Below are 18278 nucleotides of genomic sequence, written 5' to 3' on the forward strand. Positions count from 1 at the left end.
CTTACATGGGGCAATGGAGGGTTAAGTGACTTGCCCAGAGTCACAAGGAGCTGCCTGTGCCTGAAGTGGGAATCGAACTCAGTTCCTCAGGACCAAAGTCCACCACCCTAACCACTAGGCCACTCCTCCACTGTTGCTACTATTTGAGATTCTACATGGAATGTGCTATTCCACTAGCAACATTCCATGTAGAAGTCGGCCCTTGCAGGTCACCAATGTGGCCGCACAGGCTTCTGCTTCTGTGAGTCTGACGTCCTGCACGTATGTGCAGGACGTCAGACTCACAGAAACAGAAGCCTGTGCAGCCTTCTACATGGAATGTTGCTAGTGGAATAGCAACATTCCATGTAGAATGTCCAATAGTAGCAACATTCCATGTAGAATCTCCAATAGTATCTATTTTATTTTTGTTACATTTGTACCCTGCGCTTTCCCACTCATGGCAGGCTCAATGCGGCTTACATGGGGCAATGGAGGGTTAAGTGACTTGCCCAGAGTCACAAGGAGCTGCCTGTGCCTAAAGTGGGAATCGAACTCAGTTCCTCAGGACCAAAGTCCACCACCCTAACCACTAGGCCACTCCTCCACTTGCTACTATTGGAGATTCTACATGGAATGTTGCTATTCCACTAGCAACATTCCATGTAGAAGTCGGCGCTTGCAGATCACCAATGTGGCCGCGCAGGCTTCTGCTTCTGTGAGTCTGACGTCCTGCACGTACGTGCAGGACGTCAGACTCACAGAAACAGAAGCCTGCACAGCCTTCTACATGGAATGTTGCTAGTGGAATAGCAACATTCCATGTAGAATGTCCAATAGTAGCAACATTCCATGTAGAATCTCCAATAGTAGCAACATTCCATGTAGAATCTCCAATAGTATCTATTTTATTTTTGTTACATTTGTACCCTGCGCTTTCCCACTCATGGCAGGCTCAATGCGGCTTACATGGGGCAATGGAGGGTTAAGTGACTTGGCCAGAGTCATAAGGAGCTGCCTGTGCCTGAAGTGGGAATTGAACTCAGTTCCTCAGTTCCCCAGGACCAAAGTCCACCACCCTAACAACTAGGCCACTCCTCCATTACCACTAGGCCACTCCTCCACTGTTGCTACTATTTGAGATTCTACATGGAATGTTGCTATTCTAGCAACATTCCATGTAGAAGTTGGCCCTTGCAGATCACCAATGTGGCCGCACGGGCTTCTGCTTCTGCGAGTCTGACGTCCTGCACATACGTGCAGGACGTCAGACTCACAGAAACAGAAGCCTGCACAGCCTTCTACATGGAATGTTGCTAGTGGAATAGCAACATTCCATGTAGAATCTCCAATAGTAGCAACATTCCATGTAGAATCTCCAATAGTATCTATTTTATTTTTGTTACATTTGTACCCTGCGCTTTCCCACTCATGGCAGGCTCAATGCGGCTTACATGGGGCAATGGAGGGTTAAGTGACTTGCCCAGAGTCACAAGGAGCTGCCTGTGCCTGAAGTGGGAATCAAACTCAGTTCCTCAGTTCCCCAGGACCAGAGTCCACCACACAAACTACTAGGCCACTCCTCCACTGTTACTATATGGTTATATGAATTATCTGAGTTAATTTCCAGCAGAATGTCTGCACCCTCTGTCCTTGATAGTGCACTTTAATGGTTGCTTTTGGGTGCAGTGTCTTCAAATGGGTTAGTTTTGCATATACTGTGACAGTAATGAACCTCACTCCTAAGCCAGGGTATGTGGCATATAATCTCGGACTCTTTGCTGAATCTCGCTGTAGTACTTGTATTATGTAAAAGAGAGCTTCTTTTTAGAGTTCATAAAATGTAACCTGTATAAGCAGTCTAACATGGTATGCTGAGACATTCCTTTTAATCAAGCCTGTAGCGTCCAAACTGATGGAAGATATTTCTGTTATTTTTCTTACACATTTTCTTGGTCTCCAGTTGCATTTCTTGGTTCTTGAGTACCTTCTCTCTCTCCACACAATTCACAGAATATTCACTTGGCTCTGACACCTCTGTTATCAATGCAATTCTTATGCTTTTATCTTTCACTACTGTGTGGTTTCTTGCATCCATCTTTTAATTGGTTGGAATAGGAAGTCTCAAGTGATCATAACATCTTCATTCTCCATAATTCTCTTCGGGTCATGATACCACAGCTATTCTGGTATAACAGTGTTGTAGTATTTACCAAGTTTCCAATGGATAAGGTATGCTACCCAACATTGGTTTTTTTTTTTAAAGTTTTTTATTTCTGGTGAAAGTAGCGAAGAAGCTGAAGACAACTCGTTGCTTATCAGTGGAGGATACTTTTCTTAAAACAGATCAATTTCTAAAGTATATATCATCACTGACTTCAGTATTGGAAAACTGCAGACCAATCTTAAAGGAGAAATAAAAATATTATTGTGCTATCATAAGAATTAAAGTGTGACAAACTGGAGAGAAGAGATTAATGGTAAAATGTCCCAAATAACAAAATCGGTGGAAGGATTAGGATGTTGGACATATGAGTGTTTGTTTGGGGAACAGAAGTGGTAAACAAGGCAAAAAAAAAAGACTAACCTGTGCATCCAAGATTGGTGTGGTAGCTAAAGATTGTCAGCACAAATTGAATGGAGTCATGGATTCTATGTGGTGAAATAAGAAATGTGTTTGTTCTTTAGAGAGCAGTATATGTTATAGTCTTTAGTAATGGTTCTCTGTAGTTAACAAGTAATGACAAAATACTGGATGTACTATATCGCTTCTGTTGTGTGGTATCATAATCATTATTAGAAGTGTGCAAGTTAAGCCAAATTATTAATTGGAACATTGAAAATTAATTTTGGGGGTACTTCTACAAATAGGTTAGTTTTTATCAGTCAACTCTACCTCTTAAGGGTGTACAGTGCAGTTTCCATTGACCAGTTGGAGATGTAATGTTCAGTTTTATTTATCTGATTTAAATCTTTCAATGGTTTTCAAAAAATGGTTTCTAAGACTGAAAGAGCTACATTTTTTTCCATCTTTTTTACCAGTTGTAGCCACAGAAGAAGTAGTGACAGCAGAAACTGTGGATGGTGCAATTCAGCAGGTTGTAAGTTCCGGAGGTCAACAGGTTATTACTATAGTTACAGATGGCATTCATTTGGGCAATCTGCAGTCAGCAATTCCTACCAGTGGAATTGGTCAACCTATAATTGTCACCATGCCAGATGGACAACAAGGTAAGTAGAATCAAACTTGTTAATTCGTATCTTAATATGGTGCTTAATAAATGATTATATAGGGACCTGTTTACGAAAGCGTGATAAGGTGTTGCAGTCACCATGTGGTAATTGCCCAAAATTATCACATTGTAAGTACAGAGCCTCTGCATTAACTGTTAATGATGTTTTCAGCATCTTCACATAGGTTGACATAGAGAAAATGTATTTTTACCATGCATGAACTACATTGCAGATAGCACAATGCAGTTAACATAATTGGAATAAGTGTAGCTAAAACTGTGCCACGTTTTCTTCCACATGATCAGTTAGTGTTAGCTGTTACTATGGAGATTTGCATGGACTAATTGCTAAGGAAACATGCTAACTGCCACATTAACATCTAACACAGCTAAGCAAGTGTCAGGTCTGTTTTTTGTATAGTAAATTAGTATGATTTCTGTGTTTACTTGACTGTACAGAAATAAAGGTTAACAAAAAATATAAAATGATTTGTTTTTATGTTTCAACATTTTTATTGATGATAGATCAAAATAAACCACCAACAAACAGCAGATACCACAAAGTTCATAACCAAAACATCTAAGAATGAAAAAAATGATCTGTTTTTAATTAACTAATATATCACATTTCTAGACTAGGTTTTGGAAAATATTTTCCCTTCATCAGGTCAAATTGTTTTCATTAACTTAGTTCAATAAAAAGCAATCACTGTATATTATTTTAGTGACCTTTTATGTCTATGCAATAAATTGGAAGATAAAGCTGTCCATCTTTTCCATAGTAGAAGCCATTTATATGATTTTAATCTTTTTTCTGTAACATAAAGATTTTAGAAATATTTTAAATCAGTGGATGGGGCCCAATGAAATGGGCTCCCTCATACATAGACCTCTGTTCTCCCTCTCTCCACACTTATACTCCCAACTTGCAGCTGGCAGTGGCTATATTGTCACACATCCCATCTCCTCTTCTTGCTTGGGTTCTCTGATTGGACAGAAACCTGTGCACAGGGCCAGGATTTAACAGCAATATTTAGCTATAAAAGTGGGATGTCTATTTTCTTGCAGTATTAACAGTACCAGCAACAGATATTGCTGAAGAAACTGTAATAAGTGAAGAACCTCCAACCAAGAGACAGTGTATTGAATTTATAGAAAATCGTGTAGACTCTGCAGAAATAGAGGTAAGATAGAGTTAAAAACTAAGAGCTAGATTTTTTAGTGTTATTAACATAGGTGTTATTTGTTGATTCACTAAGCACATTGGTAATATACATTATTGCACATTAATATATGTTAATGCAGTTTAATGTGTGTTATTGATTCAGTGTTGTGTTACATTTGTGCTGCTAATTGTTTTTTATTGGATGATATACATGATTTTTGTGTTCCCCTTTATGTTGCCAATGATCTCAGTGAAACTGGCTAGGAAGCCTCCACAAAACCAGAGATATCAAGGCCTGTGAAATAAATTGGAGAACATTGCTTGTCCTTTTACAGCAGGGCTTCACAAACCCCAGGTGCCAGGTCTCCATGGCGACTAAAAAAATATGACATGGCATCTAGATTTTTCACCCTAACCTGAACATATTTTTTTGTTCCTGCCCACAGTCCCTCTCTCTCCCTCGCTGGATCCAGCTGGCGTTTCTCTCCCTCTCACTGCTCCCTAATTCAACATTTCTGTCACTCTTCTCTCCCCCCCCCCCCCCCCCCCCCCCGAAAACTTGCCTCTGATCCTCTGTGTTGGCAGCAGCAGCAGCTTTCAAGACATGCTGCTCTTGCTGGGGTCAGGGCCTTTCCTTTGCTGGGTTCCACCTTTGTGGAAGCAGGAACTTACCTCACAGAAGGCGAGACCTGGCAGAGGGAAGGCCCTAACGCCAACCAGAGCAGTGTGCCTAGAAGTCTGATGGGGGGGGGGGTGAAAGAGACACTGAATTTGGAAGGAGTGGGGAGAGGGAGAAAGATATGTTGGACTCATGGGCAGGAGAAGACTGAGATGTGCTGAACCCTGGGGGTGGGGGCTGAAGGGAGATGGAGATATACTGAACCCTGGGGTGGGATTGGGGCTGAAAAGAGATGGAAATGTGCTGGACCCTTGGGTTTGGGAGGAAGGAAGAGAGGGGTGATACTGGGCATAGAGTAAGAATAGAGAAAGGGGCACAGGACAGTGGTGGAAAATGGGTAGGATAGGAGCATAGACGGGCATTGTTGAGCACAGGGGGGGAAGGTAGGGGTGTAGAGGGGCAAAACTAAAATATAAGGGGAGGATAGGGACACTAAAAGAGTAGATGCTGAACAGGGATAAAGCAGAGAGATGCTGGAGAGGACAGATGGGAATACAGAGAGAAGATGGATGGCAGACACGAAGAGGGAACAAATGTCGAATAGACAGGAGACTCTGGAAAGGCGGGAAAAACAGAGAAAAGCAGAAGAGACACAGACAAAATCGAATGGAAAAATAAAAGGCTCAGACTACAAAGGTAGAAAACAATATTTTATTTTATTTATCAATTGGACCATGTCAGCTTTGCGAGATGTGCATCTCCATTATGTTGCATTTCTGTTTTTCTAGTATTGCTGGGGGTGGGGGAAGTGCAAATTAGGTGTCTGTGCTTCTGAAGGAGGGGGAGTGAAAACTGGTGTTAGTGTGCTGGGGTGCAGGAGCTGGGGAGGGGAGGTATGTGCAGATGGATAAGATTAAAAGCTGGAGAGCAGTATTGAGAATTCAGTTTGGAAGGGAGTCATCATTGGGAGACAGCTATTGGGGGGGAGGGGGTATGCTATAGGAGGGTATATGGAGTGGTGAGTGACAGATGTGCGTGCTGGGTGGAGGCAGAGAGAGAGAGAGAGCTATGAGTGTATATGTCTGCACGTTGGGGAGGTGGGGGAAGCAGAGAGAGAAAACTGAGGGTATCCACCCTAGAGAGGCAGCCCACGTGGAGCTACCTTGATCAGGAGGATGCTTGGAGCACTAGCAACCTTGGAAGCAGCCCTTATGGAGCATTGTTACTGCGGAAGCCATTCTCCAGCAGCCCTGTTGGTAGTATAAATTAAAAAATTTTTAAGGATCTGTTTTTTGTTTTTTTTTTGGGAGGGGGGAGAGATTATTGAGAGAAGCTATTGTTTGGGGGCGGGAGGGGGGGGGTATAAGAGAGATTCAGAGGCTACTGCTGTGGATGGGGATGTGAGCCAAGGCTGCTGCTGGAGTGGCTGGATAGGTGATAAAAAGTGGCTTTGTATGATGGGAGTGGATGGCAGTAGCAATAGGAAGGGGTTAAAACTGAAGCTACTTGAGGGCAGGTGGGCAATGAAGAAGCTAAGGTTGCTTCCATCCCACCCACTCTTAGTTGCTGCATCTTTGGTTTCTCCCATTGCCCCACCAGCCACAACCTAAAGCCTTTCTTCATTGCCAGATAGGTTGCAGGTGGGTGAGTGAGGGGGGAGAGCAGTTGCCTCCATCTGCTCCTTCCCTGCTACTGTGTTAAACAACTTGCTGTGCATCATCTTAGCACATTATGAATCTGCAATTTATAAATGTGCATAAATGAATAAAAATTCTAGTTGTTACAAGTCTGGCTCCCAGTTCCTAAGAAACTTTGTCAAGCTTGTTTTACAGAAATCTCAGTTAGTTTTGTGACATACCTAGGCTCTCTTAATTATTATTATTATTTGTTACATTTGTTTCCCACATTTTCCCACCTTTTGCAGGCTCAATGTGGCTTACATATAACCGTTAACGACGTTAGCCGATTACGGTCTGAACAAATACATAGTATGAATGAATACAAAGTGATATTGTAGTAGAATGAGGTACATGTAAGGTAGGTGTGGTTGGGGGGGAAGTTAGAGAGGGAAAGGGGGAAGAAGAGTCAGATAATGTCCATTACGGTCTTTGGTTACATTGTGTTGTATGTAACCAGGTATTTTTATGTTGGGTCAGTTGGGTATGCTTTTCTGAACAGGACTGTCTTTAGTGCTTTCCGAAAATTTAGGTGGTCGAGTGTAGTTTTTACTTCTTTTGGTAATGTGTTCTATAGTTGTGCACTTAGGTAGGAAAAGTTGTTTGCATAGGTAGATTTGTATTTGAGTCTTTTGCTGCTTGGGTAGTGGAGGTTTAGGTATGATCGTGCAGATTTTGTGGTGTTTCTGGTTGGCAGGTCGATGAGGTCTGTCATGTATCCCAGTGCCTCACCGTAAATAATTTTATGAACAGTCGTGCAGATTTTGAATGTGATACGTTCTTTGATTGGTATCCAGTGCAATTTTTCTCTTTAACTAAGCTGCAGTAGCATTTTTTAGCTCATGGTAGAAATCAGCTGGTGGTAAATGCCGAGACGCCCATTATATTCCTATGGGGCTCTTGGCATTTACCACCAGCTGATTTCTGCCGCGGTTTAGTAAAAGACCTCTTAAATAGCAGATTCAAATACAGGTCTTCATAACAGATACATTCAGGTAAGCCTTATGAATGGCAGTTTGCAGACAGTTTGGTTTACAAAGATGTCTTGGAACATGTTGGATGAAAATGTTTCAAAGGGATTTTTTGCAGATAATTAAGGCATTCTTTATTTAAATCACTAAGGCTGAGAACAGCATTCCTTTCATTGACCAAGTCTAGTCACAGAGTTTCACAAGAGAGCTGATTTAGCTATGAGGAAAAGAGGCGTGGGCAGAGGAAGGAAAGTATATTTCAGGATTTTAAACCCTCATATACATTCACATGTGAAGCCAGAGCCTCTTTGAAAATGTATTTACAAAAATACCTGCAGACTTTTTACCTACTTTATACAAAGTGAAACCCCTCACGTAGGGCCTCTTTTACCAAATTGCACAAGCGATTCCCACGTGGCAGTGCCGACGAAGCCCATTCAAAGTGAATGGGCTTTGTCAGCATTGCCACACCGGGTGTCACTAGCTCAGTTTAGTAAAAGGGGCTCATAATTTCCGTTTGAAAATTTAACCTAAAGGTCAGACCTTCAAACTACCAACTCTGCTGAAAATCGCTTTGCTTATATGTTTTTTCCTTTCATTCCCTGTATTAATTAAAAATAAAATGTAAGAGGCAATTTTAAAAGAGATTTTCAGTGGGTGCACCAAAAAAGATGGAAAACAATTCCAATACAATCCTAAAAAAAATTATCACTACTAGCAAATATGTATGAAACAGATAGAGACTTTACAATCCTTATAAAATAGGAGAAAAGGACCTTGTATGGCCAAGGACACTGACTTCAATAGCCAAACAGCTTTAAAGAAGACTCCATTTAGGCCCCTTTGTAATCATAGGTCCTGAAAAACTCCTGTTATATGCACAAATACCACTTTCTACAATTCAGACATGTGCAAGCATCACCTATTTCAATCTTGTTATAAAAATCTTATAACGTATTTCTCTGTGTCTCATTAACAAATATTTATCAGTGGTGGACTCAAAATAAAACTGTCCAATCAACAGAAGTTTAGCCATGGAGAAAGGCCCATTGAAAACTGTTTTCCCTCTTCTGTGGGGTAAAGGGGCTTGGCAGGGCAGACCGCTAGAAGTATACTCTTGATATTTCATTTTGAAATTCTTGTGTCGGCTTTCTGCATATTTTCCCTGCGTACTTTGTGCCTTTATGTACTGCGTTAGCAGTTGTGGAAATATTTAAAAGGTAAATTCCATGGGAAACTTTCAAAATTCAGGCCTGAAACTTATACTCTTAAGTGACCCAGAAAACGGTTATAACTTCTTCAGTGCCTATGCAAAAACAGTTGTGCTAAAAATGTGTTTTGTGTGATTACATAACATGTTGGTGTACATATTAAAATGGGCCTGACTACATTGGACCCGACAGCAATTTGAGGAAGCTAGGGAGCAGAAGCAGGCAACTGTCAAGGAGGTGGCTTGCCTGGAGGCAGAGTCAGCCTTCTTGGTGTTTTGGATTTAGCCAGGGCTCTGGTGGTAATTGTTTAGAGGTGGTGCTGCTCTGAAATTTGCAGCAGGTGTGTCAAAGTTCAAGGAGTAGCTGGTCCAGCAACTGACAAGAAGGGAGAATTCAGGACTTGGTGCAAGAGATATAATGGTGTTGGGTCCACTGGGCAACAGTGATCATAACATGATCAAATTTCAGTTATTAACTACAATAAAGACATTAGGGGCATCTACTATGGCAGCATATAACTTTTCAAAAGGGCAACTATAATAAAGTGAGGAAAATGGGTAAAAAAAAAAATAAAAGCTAATGGAGCAGCTGAAAAGGAGTTTAAATTAGACATGGACATTGTTCAAAAATATCTTGGAAATCCAGACCACGTATATTCCAAATATTAAAAAAGGGGCTATTGAAGCCAAAAGAAAATATTTCAAAAAATGGAACAATAATCCAAATGAAGAAAACAGGAAGTAGCACATGCACTGGCAAGTTAGATGCAAAGCATTAACAAGAAAAGCTGAAGAAGAATTTTAAAAGAAGCTTGCTGTAAAGGTAAAAACTCAGGTGGTATTTTACTAAAGCTTAGCGCGAGTTATCTGCAGCAGGGTCCATTTTAGGGTTGGTTTATGGAGGGGTGGGAGGGTTATGGAAGTGGGGAGAGGACAGGCCTGTTCGAGTATATTTATGGGTGTTAGGTTTTATGTATGTTCTCTTGTGCTTTGCCTTGGATAGAGGCAGTATATAAATATTTTACGATTAAACCATTAAGTGTCAACATGGAGAATACATTGAATTTTTCTGTTCAGTGTACAGCAGCAGCCAAAAAACCAGAATGTTAGGAATTACTAGGAAAGGAATAGAAAATAAAACAAAAATGTTATAATGCCTCTGCATCACTCCATGGTTTGTCTTCACCTTGCGTATTGTGTGCAATTCTGGTTGCCATATCTCAAAAACGATAGTGGAATTAGAAAAGGTACAGAGATGGGTGACCAAAATTATTATGGGAATGGAACTCCTTTCATATGAGGGAAAGGTTAAGAGGTTAGGGCTCTTCACACTGAAAGAGTCAGCTGAGGGAATATATGATAGAGGTCTACAGAATTCTGAGTGGCGTGGAATGAGTAAATGTGAATCAATTGTTTGCTGTTTCAAAAAGTACAAAGACTAGGAGACAATTACATGGTAATGTTTTTAAACAAATAGAGAGGTCATATGATGCTATGCTTGGGAGCAGACGCTGTTAGTTGGAGCTCCTGGTCCTTCTGATCTAACCCCCCCACCAGCAATGAAAATACCAGAGAAGAGTTGCATAGCCTAAACCGCTTCAGTCCGGCTTTCGCCCACTACACTTGACAGAAACAGCACTCTCTAAAGCCTGCAATGACCTGTTCCTTGCCAAATCCAAAGGTCACTACTCCATCCTCATCCTCCTCGACCTATGTGCCGCTTTTGACACGGTCAATCATAATTTACTTCTTGACACACTGTCCTCATTCGGGTTCCAGGGCTCCGTCCTCTCCTGGTTCTCTTCGTATCTTTCCCAACGCACCTTCAGAATATTTTCTAATGGCTCTTCTTCCACCCCCGTCCCGCTCTCTGTTGGGGTTCCTCAAGGATCTGTCCTTGGACCGCTTCTTTTCTCGATATACACCTCTTCCCTGGGCTCGCTGATCTCATCACATGGTTTCCAGTACCATCTCTATGCTGATGACACCCAGCTTTACCTCTCCACTCCCGACATCACAGTCGAAACACAGGCCAAAGTTTCGGCCTGCCTTTCAGACATCGCTGCCTGGATGTCCAACCGGCATCTGAAACTGAACATGGCAAAGACTGAGCTCCTTGTCTTTCCACCCAAACCCTCTTCTCCTCTTCCCCCACTTTCTGTCTCTGTTGACAACGCCCTCATCCTCCCCATCTCTTCAGCCCGCAATCTCGGAGTCATTTTCGACTCCTCCCTCTCCTTCTCTGCCCATATCCAGCAGACAGCTAAGACCTGTCGCTTCTTCCTCTTTAATATTAGCAAAATTCGCCCATTCCTCTCTGAACAGACCACCCGAACCCTCGTCCACTCGCTCGTTACCTCTCGTCTTGACTATTGCAACCTTCTCCTCGCTGGCCTCCCGCTTAGCCACCTATCCCCCCTTCAATCTGTCCAAAATTCCGCCGCACGTCTTATCTACCGCGTGAACCGATACTCTCATATCACCCCTCTCCTCAAGTCGCTTCACTGGCTCCCGATCCGCTACTGTATACAGTTCAAGCTTCTCCTATTGACCTTCAAGTGCACTCAATCTGCAGCCCCCCATTACCTCTCTACCCTCCTCTCCCCATATGTTCCCACCCGTAACCTCCGCTCTCAGAACAAATCACTCCTATCTGTACCCTTCTCCACCACCGCTAACTCCAGACTCCGCCCCTTCTGCCTCACATCACCTTATGCCTGGAACAGACTTCCCGAGCCCATACGCCATGCGCCCTCCCTGCCCATTTTCAAATCCTTACTCAAAGCCCATCTCTTCTCCCTTGCTTTTGGCGCCTAACCACCTTCCCCATTCATGATACCTACACTGACTACAGAGTTTGTAACCTCTAGATTGTAAGCTACCTACACTGACTACATAAGTTGTAAGTTACCTACACTGACTACATAGTTTGTTACCTTTAGATTGTAAGCTCTCTTGAGCAGGGACCGTCCTTCCCCATGTTTAAACTTGTACAGCGCTGCGTAACCCTGGCAGCGCTATAGAAATGCTAAGTAGTAGTAGTATTAGAAGGGGTTTGCATGATGTTTCTGGGTGTGGGAGAGAGGGAGATTGGAATCTTGGGGGGTGGGGGGACGTTGGGACCTGGGGGGGGGAGTTGGGTGGAGGAATTGGAAGGGATTTTTGTGACATTTGGAGGGTAGGGGGGATTAGAAGGGGTTTGCATGATGTTTCTGGGTGTGGGAGAAAGGGAGATTGGAATCTTGGGGGAGGGGGACGTTGGAACCCAGCCAGATACTCTTAACAGGTCCCGACTGAATATCAGATGGTCAGTATTTAAAAAAAAAAAGTGCTAACTGTTGCAGGCTCAATATTGACTTTGAGCTTTTGGAAATAGAAGTAAATAGCAGAGAGAGTGATCCCAGGGGCCCATGGAGGGCATGGGAGAGGAGGGTCGCTGTGTATGGGTGCATGCAGGGCAGGGGGAGAGAAGGGTCCCTGGACATGGGTGGATGGAGGGCAGGAGAGAGGAGGGGAGAGAGAAGAAATGCTGGACATAGATGGAGGGGAGGGAAGAGTGAGGAAGGAGATGAGTTGAGGGGAAAGGAAGAGAGGAGAAAAACTGCACATGGATGAAGAAAATAGGCAGAAGCTGAGGACCAGAAATGAAGAAGAAAGGAAAGGAAGCCCTGGAAACGGAGTTAAGAGGACAGATAGCAGCAGAATCGGATACTGGGCCAGCATGATCAGAAAAAATAGTCACCAGACAAAAAATGTAGAAAAAAATAATTTTATTTTCATTATAGTGTTTGGAATATGTTCACTTTGAGAATCAGGTGCTCAACATTAAAAGTTTATATTTATTTACGGCATTTATGGCATTTTATCGCACATTAAACATGAATTAGATTGGAACCTGGGATCATTTAAATTTTTTTTCCTGGAGGAATGCATTGCCACCCCCCCCCCCCCCCCACCCGGCTCTCTCCCTGGCTATAGCCAGCTCTGCAATTTGGGGGGGGGCGCAGAGGGGGACAGGGGGCGCAGAGGGGGACAGGGGGCGCAGAGGGGGACAGGGGGCGCAGAGGGGGACCGGGGAGAGAGCCTGTTGTTAAACATTTACCAGCACACCACTGGATGTAGTATTTTGTATTACTTCACACTATGCTTGGTATTGGATTTTGGATTTATACCACTCCTTTCTCAGTAATAGCTCAAGGCAAGTTATATTCAGGTACAATAGGTATTTTCCTGTCCCTGGAGGGCTTACAATTTAAGGTTTTTTTGTATCTGAGGCAATGGAGAATTAAGGGCTCTGTTTACTAAGCCATGCTAGAGGTGCATTAGAGTTTTTAGCACTCACTAATCAGTGTGTGCTAACCGTGCAGATGCTCATAATATTCCTGTGGGTGTCTACATGGTTAGCGCATGCTAATTTTTAGCACGAGCTAAAAATGCTAGCAAGTTAGTAAACAGGGCCCTAAGTTACTTGATCAAGATCTGAAGGAGCATCAGTGGGATTTGAACCCTGGCTTCCCTGGTTCTCAGACTGCTACTCTACCCATTAGGTTTAGCTAATAGAGCTGTACCTAATGTTTGGTATCACAACACAAACTAAAGGCTAGCAGAGCTGAAACCTACCAAAAACATTGATAGGTAAATTATTTTACGGTTGCCACTTGCCAGTGATCTCAGAATTTCTGTTACAATACTGTTGAACATTAGTGTTCACATGGCCAATAGGAAGATGCTGGACCGGGGAGCTAGGGCTGACTGAGAACCAAGTGTTGAAGAACCTGCATATATTTCCAGAGTACTGTAAATATTATTCTGTTCAATTTGTTGTATTATTTTGATTTGTTTGGTACATAATTCCCTGGAGTTTGTACAATGTATATAATACCATAGTAACAGAGGTACTGGAGGTGGCAGCTGAGGTTCTTCTCTGCTGTGTTCAAAAGTGGCCCTACTGTCCCTTTATTTATGTATTTTTTTTTTTTTTAAAGAGCGGTGCTTATACTGGGTTAGTAGTGTTCCCTTTCAAGCTGTACTAAACATCCAGTATCTGAGTAAAATTTAGAGTAGCTATAAACTACAGGTGAACAAGTAGAGAAAACATGGAGCGTATGGTTCATGGAGTTCTTTCAAACCTCCTTGCGATTCTTTGTGTGTGTATGTCTGTCTGTCTGTCTGTGTGTGCATGTCTGTGTATATATCTGTAAGAAGTGCTCACAAGGTAATATAATGGAAAAGTTTTGCTAATGTCAGCTCAGTCCTTTGCTCGTGAAGAAAAATATTTGCTGACAGCTGAATTTATTTTCTGCCTCTGTCCAGATGTAATTCTTTCTTAATATTCAGTCCTCAATTTCCTTCACACCTGCTCTCCTATTTCACTTCCTCTTATTCCCCAGTCTCTCACTAACTCTGTCCCCACCCCATCCAGCATCTTCTCTCTTTACCCCTTCCATCCAGCACCTGCCCTTTTTCTTTATTCCCACTGCCATCCAGCATGTACCCTCTTTCTCTGCTCCCTTCCATCTGACATCTGCCCGCTTCTGCCCCGCTGTCCTCCCTGCTTCCATCCAGCAACTGCCCCTCTCTCCTCCCCGCTTCGATCCAGCATTTGCCCTCTCTCTCTTCCTAACCGTTGCCTGCCCCTTTCCTCCCCACTTCCATCTAGCATCTACCCCTTCCACCTTCCTTCTGCTTCTGCTTCTGCTTTCCCAAACTAGAAGCAGCAGCAAAACAAGACAGCCATCGCGGGACTTCACTGTACCATACCTGCGGCTGCTGGCTCTGACCCAGAACAAGAAATGACATCAGAGGGGGTGGACTGGCATTGGCGGGTATGGTACAATAAGGTCCCGCGATGGTTGTCTTTTGTTTTGCTGCTGCTGGTTTGGGAAAGCAGCAGCGGCCGAGGGTGCTGCGAGCAGTAGTCTGAGCAAGTCCCAGTGCTTCCAGCTGCGTGGTGGACTACAGCTACTGCGCAGCCTCTTATCAAAAGGTGCACAGCTTAGAGGGAACAGTGGTTAGTACATAGAGCCCTTTATTACCATTCTTAAAATAAAATTCAGCTACTTATGAAAGTGTTTGCTATTTTGGTTCCTAGGTTTTTATTGGTCTAGGGAATTTTTATCTCATGTTCATCTCTGTCAAAAATAATATCTATAAATGTATTACTAAAACGGTTTAAACATTTGCTCTGTAACTTGTCTTTGATCTATTAGATTCCAGAAACTTCTGGATCAGAAATCTATATTCTGAATACTCAAGAGTTCTCTCAGGTAAACAAATGTGTTTCCAAGACTTTTTTTTTTCTGAGAGAACATCTGAATGGTGGCTACTGTCTGAGAACATGTTATATATAACTGGTGTTTTGTGTTTGTGTTTTCTTTTTTAATTATTATTATTTATTTTGTTTTGAACAGCTATATTTTTCTGGTAGTGCATATATGTGGCTGTTTAATCATGTGCATGATGCTCTCATTCCTTGATTTTGTGCACATATTTATATAGTTTGATTTTGATTTTAGTTTTGTAGTTCAGTTTAAACAGTTTCCTAAATCCTCTTTGTATTTCTTATTGTGTAGGAGAGAGAAAATTTACAGAAACAACTGGATGAAGCAAACCGAGAAGCGCAGAGATATCGCCAGCAACTGCTGAAAAAAGAGCAAGAGGCAGAGGCCTACAGACAGAAATTGGAGGCAATGACACGTCTTCAAACCAATAAAGAAGCTGTCTAAGAAGTGAAAAGGACAGTTTTGTTGTTCAGTCATGAAGTCCTAAATAGATTCCTGAACTGCACTCTAATAATAGGATCTTAGAGGCTACAGACTGATTACTGGACTGAAGCCATGAGCTCTTATGAATTTATTGTAACATAGAAAAGCTATGACCTTATAAATTTCAACCATTATTTGTGAAAAATATTTAAAGAGAAATAATGTAAATAGTCTTTTTTTACAGTTACATAATGAGTTGATACCAATTTTGACAGATGCAGAAGTACTTAATAAGCCAACATTTTTGTAAAACTTTTTAGTTGTTTTTTCACATTTAAGAAGATCTGTTTAAAGGTGATATGCCTTAATTAGACCAACGGGTTTTCAAGAATTTCTTGACAGCCTGAATATAGATTGGTTTCTTTGAAGTATCAGTTTACTAGGCCTCTGTCTGATCCAGACAGTAACCTTGGAACATTATTGTACAGCTGTTATTAGGTGGCTCATATTCTCTGGAAACTTTTTCTAGAAAGTAAAATCTTTTATATTTGCTTAACTTCGGATATATCTGAGTAGATTTACATGTATATGAAGCTAATATTTTTTAAAAAATGCTTTGGTTTGTACATATGCTGCATGATTTTATAATTTCAACACATAAATTGTGTAGATATTTTTCAGCAAAAATGAGGAGAGAGATGAGAAAAGTATTTAGCTCTTTGGAAATAAGCTTTGTCATCAGTTTAATTGTGAATGAGATTTCTTGAAAACTGATTTACAAAAAACCAAAATAAATGAATGCATGTTCATTATCTGAAAATTATTTTTGAGGCCATCACATTCTATTGTGGGGAAGTTCTCATTGTGACTTCCACACAACACATATCATGTTTTCACTGCTAATCTCTGCACTGGGGTAATTTGTTATATATTCTTATTGATCTTGTTCCACCAAATCCTGCAATTTGGATTCAACTCAAGTAAATTTATATGTACAGCCTATCTAAAAGGTTTTATAATAGTGATGCTTTTGGTATCTTCCATCCTTACATGTCACTATAAAAGATAATTTTTGTAGTCTATACCTTCATTCACTCTGTTGCATTTTTGTTGAAAAGTGTATTACATTCTCATTAAATTTTGATCTATCTTTCAGATACTTTTTATAAAAGCATGGTTTTGACCTTTTTTATGACTTGTCTTGTCTTTGTGTTTCATGGCTTTTATAAAAAAGAAAAAAAAGTTAAAGTGCGATATAACATGACAGAGTATATTGTTGGTCTACAGTTGCACAACATTGATATGAAGCACAAGAACACAATTCCTAACTTTAACCTTATAAGAAATAATAACTATCAGATAATATCTGTTATGAAGTGCTTTATTCTCATTCTAAAGCAGTGGTTAGAGTAGACAGGCAAAGAGGAATATATCTGGATTCATTTGTCTTGTGTGTACCAAAATCATCCTTGATCTTGATACATAGAAGACAACTGATAGCAGATAAGTTCTTGATCTTAGTTATCTTCCTTCCTTACGCTTACCATATCTTAAAGTGGATTATCCCAGTTAAAAGGATAAGGAGAAATTAGGCCTTACCTACTAATTTTCTTTCCTTTAGACCCTCCAGATCAGTCAAGATGCTTGGGTTATGCATGCCCACCGGCAGAGGGAAACTGAAAATAACTAACTTTGAAAACTGTGTATCTCCCCTGTGCAAATCCTTTTCCAGCCAGTATTTCAGTAACAGAGCAACAGGCAAACCCCATCAGCTGTACCTGGACCAAGAAAAAAAATACCAGTGATGTGCTTCTCATCTGTCTGGTACAAAAGAACACCAGACTCCACACGTAGTCATGACAGACCCATGACCACCAGAATCTCAACATCCCACACCCATTCTGAAAACAAATGAATGGGAGGACAGAGAACTTCACATTTCAGAAGAGTCTGAGGGAATAGTCCATAAACAATCACAGCAACTCCGACTGAAAGACTAAATAAGCAGAGTAGCATACAAGAAAGTCCCCACCCAAACTCATGCAACACAAACATCCGCACCAAAGAAAACAAGGGTGGGTTCTTGACCAGTCTGGAGGGTCTAAAGGAAAGAAAATTAGCAGGTAAGACCTAATTTCTCCTTAGCAACCCTTCAGACCGGTCAAGACGCTTGGGAAATACCAAAGCAGTAACCATTAAGGACAGGACCCCCCCCCCCTAAAACCCAAAGACAACATGACTGCGCCAAACACCACATCCTGCCCGGCCTGCACATCCACTATATAATACTTCACAAAAGAATGGCATAATGACCAGACTGCCGCCCTGCAAATATCCAGCAATGAAATTCTACTGCACTCTGCCCAGGATGCCGCAACGTCCCACATGCTTTCAACCAACGAGCAATAATTGCTTTGGAAGCTGTTGCTCCCATCCTGGGACCACCTAAAAGCACAATCTGTCCGTGAGGCGAAAATCATCAGTCTTCCGCAAGTACTCCTTCAATACTTGCCTCACATCCAAGCGCTCTAACTGATGCTGAACATCCCCTGTCTTATTCCCCAGAACAGGTAAGGAAATGACCTGATTCACATGAAAGTCCAAAATCACTTTGGGCACAAATAAAGGCACTGTCCGCAGAGTCACCTTCTCCCTGGAAAAAAAACAGGAAAGGTTCTCTACAACATAAGGCCTGCAACTCCGAAATCCTGCGGGCTGAAG

General features: G+C 41.8%; 1 protein-coding gene across 2 annotated transcripts in view; it reads left to right on the forward strand.

The window, feature by feature from the left end:
* GABPB1 (GA binding protein transcription factor subunit beta 1) overlaps positions 1-16745 on the forward strand; it is a 43977-nt gene extending 27232 nt beyond the window's left edge. The window contains exons 7-10 of one of the 2 annotated variants that reach the window (XM_030189599.1): positions 3022-3210; positions 4281-4396; positions 15063-15119; positions 15426-16745. In XM_030189599.1, coding sequence (XP_030045459.1) covers positions 3022-3210; positions 4281-4396; positions 15063-15119; positions 15426-15578 — 515 coding nt within the window. In that variant the 3' untranslated portion in view covers positions 15579-16745. The remainder of the gene's footprint in view (positions 1-3021; positions 3211-4280; positions 4397-15062; positions 15120-15425) is intronic. The other variant, XM_030189600.1, reaches the window with a different exon arrangement.
* Positions 16746-18278: the final 1533 nt, after the last annotated feature.

Source organism: Microcaecilia unicolor, chromosome 1 (assembly GCF_901765095.1).
Source record: "Microcaecilia unicolor chromosome 1, aMicUni1.1, whole genome shotgun sequence".
NCBI classification, from domain to species: domain Eukaryota; kingdom Metazoa; phylum Chordata; class Amphibia; order Gymnophiona; family Siphonopidae; genus Microcaecilia; species Microcaecilia unicolor.